Here is an 8,097-nt window from a genome sequence, read left to right as displayed (position 1 = left end):
TAGGAACTGTTGCTAGTCTTAGATCTCAACTTCTGGAATTCACTGGTGGTGGATTTAGAGACTTGATTGGCCCTACCCCACTAGTAGAAGGGTGCCATGTTCAGATGTGTGGGTCCCTTTTTCTTATTCCGGCCTGAAAGACCATCATTTTACACCAAAACAACATCACTTGCAAAGCATTCTGATTTGGGAGCATTTTGAAATGGGCTTTGGCTGAATTGCCTGCATGTGGGAGTAATTCGGGCGTCTGTCACCTGATTTTGTGAATTTATTTCATAATGTTTGGATGTGATAACTCAGATGGCATTACAAGCAAAGTTGTGGCAAAAGGATGCTCCATACCATTGGAGGCGTAAGGGATTAAAGGAAATGTATTTATGCAGTGTCAAATGGGCCCTGGTCCACAGTCGATGGACTAATTACGGCTGAAAAATGTATGGTCACATTCAAGTTTTGCTATTAATAACTTGGAAGATGTGGTAAGAGTTTCTTTTGGGTAGCACTGATGTTGTTATCAAACCAACGTTGTGATTATGACATCAAACCTGTCACAGCAACCAACATTGTATAGCATCCACCCTATACAAAAGGTCTGTTCCAGCATGATGGTTCGATGACCCAAGCAAGCGGTCAGGCTGATCCAGCCATCAGGTTGACCACACCATATAGAATGATTCAAAAGTGGCCAGGAACCTCCAAAATTCTAGTGGTGGGACCGCCTAACGCTAGGATTGGCATGTTTTTTGGGGTGTCCTTCACTATGGTGGTTTGGCCATTTTGGATGGGTTTGATGCCTTGACTTGAGGGTTCTTGGTGGCCATCTTTGTTTTTTTTTTTTTTTTTTTTTCTCTTCAATGGATTGGATTGAACTAGTATTTGAGCTGGGGGCTGCGGTACAATTTTTTTTTTCTTCTTATGTGGATTCTTTTCATGTGCCACATGCATGCAACATGTGTCAAGTTGTGCACTATGCGCCATCAAGCACCCACAAGTCATGCCACAACATGTGTCAAGTTGTGCACTATGCGCCATCAAGCACCCACAAGTCATGCCACCGTACATTTTCAAGTACCATGCATGCATCACATGTTCATCAGGCCACATTTGCTAAAATTTTGATGCGTGCATGCACCAAATATGAGAGAACCCTACTCTTTTGAAAACTTGACAAATAGCATGAAAATAACTGGTCTAGGACAGCTTGACCTAAACAAGCTGTTTAGGATTCAACTTTTGCTGCCACCCAAATAGCCTTGAGAGAAGAATGGCGTCGATGGTTGTAAGAAATCCTTCTAATTTTGTCCCCCTCCCATTTTTATTTTTATTTTTATTTTGAATGCAGGCTTGAACCTATTCACCCAAAACACTGTTCAGGTTGCTTCTCGGCACTTGTTAATCGTTATTATTACATAAACTCAGGTTCACAACATGTATCCTTCATCAATGCTAGAAATAAACCCTAGCTCGGAGCATCATATCTTCTTTCAACGCTTGGAGGATGCGGATGAGGGTGTGATGACAAAAGTGAGGACCACTAGTGGATGAGAGTGTGATGACAAATGTGAGGACCACTAGTGGAGAGATGAGTTCCCAATTAGAGTAGGCTTCCACGTTTCTTTTTTGCATTGGCTTGGACCAGTTAACAAGGCATTTTCAAGAATTCCTGAGGTGTTTGCTGTTTTGCAGATAAGAGGGGGTAAACACAACTGTGGAGGAATGCTTAAGAATCTAGAGGTTATAAAATTACTTGGGACTAAAATAGTACCTAATATCTGGAATACAATTTTTAGCAACAATAGGAGTAGAAATGATAAATTAGTTGAGATTGCTAACCAAGAAGTAACACAAACTGACCATTTTCGACGTCCTGCATCAAAATAATTCAGGGGAGCGGAGAGATTGGGAAGGACATTGCCCGTAGAATTAGAGCTGAATAGAAGAAGTGGAGATGTTTCCTCTGGAGTTTTACGTGATCCCTGATACCAATGAAACTGAAGAGGAGTTTATTTCATTTTATTTTTATTTTTTGCAGAGCTACAGCCTACAAGACTACCCGTGCAATGTTGGGCAGTCAAGGATCAACATGTTAATAAGATGGGCATAGCTGAAATGAGGATGTTCATGGATGACTGGATGGTTAGCCAGACGGACAGAATTATCAATGAATGCATTCTATGGAACTTACAGGTGATAAGATAAGGGAAAGTAAATTTGGATAGAATTATAAATGAATGCATTCTAAGGAACTTATAGGTAACAAGATAAGGGAAAGTAGATGTAGATGGATTAGCCAGGTCTAACGAAGACCAAGAACTGCGTCGGTGGGGAGGGAGTTGGCTAAGTTGAAGGCTCAAAAAGGGCATAGAGAAGGCCCAAAAGGACATGGGCAGAGGTAGCAAGAAAAGACTTGATGAACTATGGTCTAATCGAAGTTATGGACCTTGATAGAGTGGAATGGCAGAACAGGATCCATGTAGCCGACCAATTAGTTGGGATAAGTCTTACATGATGATGAAGACGATGCCTCTTTGGCTCGCCTTTGCATTGTACAAGTGGGAACTATCGTTAGAAACTCAAATTGTTGTTGATATTAGCCCCACCCTATATGGCCTATATACCAAAAATTCTCTTAAGACGGGGAAGATCTTGATTGTTCAATTAGTAGCTAGCAAATAGAGGTCAAGGAAGGAAACACAGGAAAAGTCCACATTCAACCAAAGTTCCTTGATTAGGGTCTTCCAATCTTTGGAAGGGACATCCACAGCGGGACATCATATCAACAGTTTGGATCACTGAACAGTGGCCGCATTTGCAGAACATCTCTTCTTATCCAGAAAAGAGATCGGTGGGGCTCAAAACAGGAACATGTGGCAATGGTTTGATGTCATTGAAGATAGAGGATAGGAGACAATGCTTGAAATATTAGAAATGATAATCATCAGCTATAAAGGAAATGCGGTGGGATACATCATATCAACATGTTTGGATCGCTAAACAGTGGGTCCCTCCTGTAGGATACCTCTTCTTCTCCAGGAAAAGAATGGAAGGTTCTTCTCCAGGAAAAGAAAAGAAGGATCCACAAAGCTCACAACAGGAACATGTGTGACAACGGTTTGATGTCATTGAAGACAAACCTAGGATGTGAGAGACTATGCTTGAAATATGAGAAATGATAATCAGCAGCTAAAAAGGAAAAGCTCCCTCACCTCCCTCCGGCTCTCTCCAGCAATAAAGGCCCGAAGCTGAGGCATCACAACAGATTTTTGGTGTTTGAAGTTTCTATGCATGCAATGAGCCCAAAGGCATCTGACCAAAAGGCCATTGTGCTTGTTTCTTCTATTTGAAGACACAAGGTTACTAGCAATTTGGAGCCGATTTGACAATATAACGCACTCCACTACCTGATGCAGAAAGCAGTCTCCGCACTTCCCAAAGGAAGTGGTGACTTCACTTTGAAAAGAACGCAATCATCATCGGTGCCCTTTCTTTTCCAAGAAGTGCACAATTCAAAGTGAGCTCAAACATCCACTCACTTCATTTTCAATTGAAAACAAACAACAGGAAATAGAATTCTATAGAGCTACCTCTTAAGAAGCTATACTCCATTTCAAATTTAAAGCATGTCCAGCTTTGTTAGAATACAAATTCAAATCAGAATTATTGGTAAGGCAATAGAAACCTTGTACTTTAACTATGATCTCTAAGACCCTAGTGAGAAAATGAAATCTACAAGAGTTCTTGCAAGATCCAGAGTCTACTTACATTGCATCTCATCTTACCAGAGGACAGAACCACTGCAAATTGCATTCGAAATATATCCAAACCAGAAAGGGAAAAGCCTTTCATAAACTTCATAATCTTCCACAAAAGATGCCTAGAAGATGACATCAATGATCCTATGCCTGCTCAATCTCATGCACCAGGCAGAAGAATGGAATTTGGAAATGATGCCGTCCCATTGGTGGGCGCACCCTGTATCTTAAGAATGGACATGATCAGATTGTAAATCTCGACATTCTCGAAGGATGGGACTTTCCGGCCCCTCGCGAATTGGGGCCCATGTGCAGCAAAGATTGTCCGCATGGAAAAGAACGCATTGTCATAGCCATGGGCGCCCCCGCATTCTTTCCTATTCGATCTTTTCATCTCCACCTTAAACCCTTCTTCCACCAGACCAATTATTGGTGGAATCCGATCACTTGCAGAGTAATGAAGCCGTTCAGGCAAATCCTCTTTAAGAAACACTCTCAGATTCATTCCATTATCAACCTTCCCAGAGCCCAATCCCTCCATCATTTTCGCCACCACATCAGAAGGATTGACACCAGAAGGAGGCCAAATTGCAAGCAAAGGAGTATATGAGTGAACCCAACTTTCCGGAATTTCAATCCATGGGGCCAAATCTTCAAGGAAAACAAGCTTCTTATCACAGGTACCGACCATACCATGATCCCCAACTAGAATTATCGTGACATCCTCAAAAATCCCTCTCTTCTCCAGCCCTTGGATCAGCCTCCCAATCATCCGATCGATCCTACCTACCGCCTCCGTGATTGCCGGATCGTCGGGCCCCACCTGATGTCCCTGACGATCTGGGTCCTCAAAATACAGTGTAATAAAGACAGGAATTTCCTCAATTGGCAAATCAAAGTACTGCAGAACGGTATCTACCCGTTCTTCGAATGGGACTGAACCATTGTAATTCCTACAGTAATTCACCGGGCAGTTCCAATTACCTTTGTTCACCTCGGAGCCGGGCCAGAAGTATGTGGCTGCCTTGAGCCCGTGATTGACGACCGTCTCCCAGAGTGGCTCGCCGAGCCACCACTTGGGCTCGTGGCTTCTCATGGTGAAGATCTCGTCGGTGGCGGGGTCCACAAAACGGTTGTTGATGATGCCATGGAAAGCCGGGTATAAACCGGTGGCGATTGAGTAGTGGTTGGGGAAGGTGAGGGTGGGGAAGACGGGGATAAGGCCGGTCTCGGCCTCGGTTCCATTGGCAATGAGGCGGCCGATGTTGGGGGTCTTAGTCTTGAATTGGTAACCGAAACGGAAGCCGTCGGATGAGATGAGGAGGACGATGGGTCCCGGGAGCTTGGTGAGGGAGCGGGCGACAAGGGATTGGGGAGCTTGAGGGGAATGGGGAGAGGAAGAGAAGAAGAGGAAGGCGAAGGCGATGGAGGCGGCAAGGGCGATTAAGGTGGTGAGGAGGAGGGCGGTGAAGATGAGGGTGTTGGAAGTGGTGGATTTGGTTTGAGGAGTAGATGATGGTAGTGGTGGAGAGAGAAGGGATGTGGTTGGAGTTGGAGGGTCTTGTTCTTGTTGGGATGGTTCGGATGGGGTTAGGATAGAGAGAGAAGCAGTTCCCATTCTCTCCTCTCTCTCTCTCTCTCTCTCTCTCTCTCTCTCGCTCTTTCTGGATTTGAATGGAGTGGAATGGAAAATACAAGAAAATCTCTCTTACTGGGCTGCTGGAATGAAACTTTGAGACGTCTCCCTCTGGAATTGAATGAAGTGGAACGGAAGATTCAAGAAAATCTCTATCTCCTCTCTCTCGGCAGACGGAAGGGAATTTTGAGATCCTTTCTGGACCGTGGGTTGAATGGAGTGAAACTGTGGGTTGAATGGACTGAAGTTTTGGGAGGGTAGACCTTGGACTTCGATTGCTTGGTGGGTTGCTTTTTGCTCATTGATATCGCGCAGCCGTACTGTATCTAGGATGCAGGTGAGCTCCCTACCGTACACGTGGCCTGTTCCTAGAATGGGAACCATTCAAATGGCCTTTCCCACTTTAGATGGATTATCACGTGAAAATCCCACTTGAAATATAGAATGAAAGTGGTCCTAGCTGGTTCATTGATGGATGCCCGATAGACTTTAATTTCTACGAAAGCACGGCCACTAATCATAGGTCAGGATTTTCTGATAGAAATTGTTTTTAAGTACATGACCAATCTCAAGTGGTTACCAATAGATGGACGGTTTGGATGAGTTGGGTTTTTTACTCGAGTGAGGAGCTAAGATCCATGCCCTTCGAGTATATACGGTTCTGATGGGTGGGTCCCATGGTTACGTAATCCAGACCATTTTTCTGTTGATTCCCACCGTGGATGTGTCTTGTCGAAAAAGTCTTCTAGATTGAATGATCAAAGGAAGAATATATGAACCTTTTTCCTATCGAATGTGGGCCTTTGTTTTGGCTTTATCGTTATCCATCATCTATACACTACAAATAGAAGGGTAAGTTTTATGATTCGTCCATCCACGGTGATTAAATCCATATGAATGGTCGTGATTAACTAACCACGGCCCCTCTTGACAGAAATGAAAATACGTGTACACTGTGCAAGATACAACCCACGTATCGTATAATAGCTGTTTGAGTGAAATAAAAGGAGCGTTGGTTTGCTGTTGCTATGAAAGTCGCTGGTAATTCGTTGGTGGGGGACGGCGAAAGCGGATTGGCTGGTGTACCACACACCACCGAACTGGCTGATGTGTTTACATCACCCAGTTCTGTGGGTCCCACCATGACGTGTGTGTTATATCCAAACCGTCCGTCCATTTGGAGAGCTCGTTCTAAGTCTTGAAACTAAAAATAAGACAGATCCAAATATCAAGTGGACCACACTACAAAAAGAAGTACATTGAAATCCTTTTGGAGGTCACAGAAGTTCTAGATCAATATGATATTTGTTTTTACTCTTCATCCATTTTGTGTGACCTTATGAACGGATTGGATGGAAAATAAATTTTATCCCGCCTAAATTGATTTGGCCAAATGGATGAACGGTGTGGATATAATAAATACATCATTTTCGGGCCATATAACTTTGATCTCCTTTTAACCGTTCTTACACGTCGGAGCTCGAGTAGCGTCAGCGCTCGTCTTCGCACGTACACACACCAACCAGGTCGGTGATGTGTGGTACACCAGCCAATCCAAGTCCCTGATTTTACTTTCGTTATGTAACGCGTGTAAATTGGAACCAAGATCTGGACGGTTTGATTTGAGTACGTTAATGCAACGTATAAGCGACTGCGTTGTATGCCTGATCAGAGATGGTCACGCTTCACCAGAGTATCAATGTACAGAAATCTGTACACTCTTTGGTAAACGATCCATCCACGGTGGGACCCGCACGATCGACGGTCATGATCACGAGCTGTTGTTCAGAGTTCCACGTTATGAGCGCACTGCATTTTTTGTCGGGAAATTTAGGACTGTGGACCCCACCTTTTATCCAGCTGTTTTTATGATAGAATAAAAACTTTCTTTTGCAACGTAGGCGACCTCCACGTGCGGAGACGGAATTTCAGGACGAAAATACCCCTCCTTTTCACTGCTGTCCACCTTTCCTCTCCCTTTTCACTATTTGATTTTCATCTCCCTTTCCATTGCTACTTTCGCGTTGCTTTCACCCCCTTTCCACCCTCCAGTTCCACGAGAAAGACAAAAAAAACTTATTTTGTGGGCCCCCTTATCAGCCTTTTGTCTTCTTTCAAAAACGGTTGGTCCAGGGGAGAAATCACACACCACAGGTATATTTTAAACTCAGTTGAGCCTACATTGAATGTATGTAGTATAGGAAACGAATTGGCTACTCCCCCTAACACCAGCCCCGTGGCTAGTGGTCGATGCTCTATTGGCCCCACCATGATGTATGTGTTTCATCCATTCCGTTCATCCATTTGTAAAGATTATTTCAGGGCTTCATCCTAAAAATAAGAGGGATATAAATCTTAGATGTACTACACTACAGGAAAACAATAGTGATTGGATATCCATCATTTAAATCTTCTTGAGGCCCACTGTACTGTTTATCTGAAATCCAATGTGTTTATTAAGTCATAAAGACCCAGATGAAGTCTAAAAAACAAAGATAATCTTGATCCAATACTTTTATGACCCAAAAAGTTTTTAATGGTCGATGTTCATGAAACACTATTTCGTGTATTGTGGTCCAATTGAGATCAGGATATATCTCATTTTTTATATAATATTAGAAAATGATCTATAAAAATAGATGGACGGCATGGATGAAATACATACATCATGATGGGGCCCACAGAGCACCGAACACAGTGGGCATAATG

The 8,097-nt window shown here is 43.3% G+C and overlaps 1 protein-coding gene across 1 annotated transcript; it reads right to left on the bottom strand.

Annotated features, from left to right (window-relative positions):
* Positions 1–3,581: 3,581 nt before the first annotated feature.
* On the bottom strand, positions 3,582–5,700 carry LOC131218642 (uncharacterized). The gene has a single exon (XM_058213308.1). The coding sequence runs from the start codon at positions 5,368–5,370 to the stop codon at positions 3,913–3,915; it is 1,458 nt and encodes a 485-aa protein (XP_058069291.1). The 5' UTR covers positions 5,371–5,700; the 3' UTR covers positions 3,582–3,912.
* Positions 5,701–8,097: the final 2,397 nt, after the last annotated feature.

The sequence above is a fragment of the Magnolia sinica genome, chromosome 1, assembly GCF_029962835.1.
Source record: "Magnolia sinica isolate HGM2019 chromosome 1, MsV1, whole genome shotgun sequence".
Classification (NCBI taxonomy): domain Eukaryota; kingdom Viridiplantae; phylum Streptophyta; class Magnoliopsida; order Magnoliales; family Magnoliaceae; genus Magnolia; species Magnolia sinica.
The sequence above is the reverse complement of the archived record's forward strand: the minus strand, read 5'-3'. Positions and strand labels throughout refer to the sequence as shown.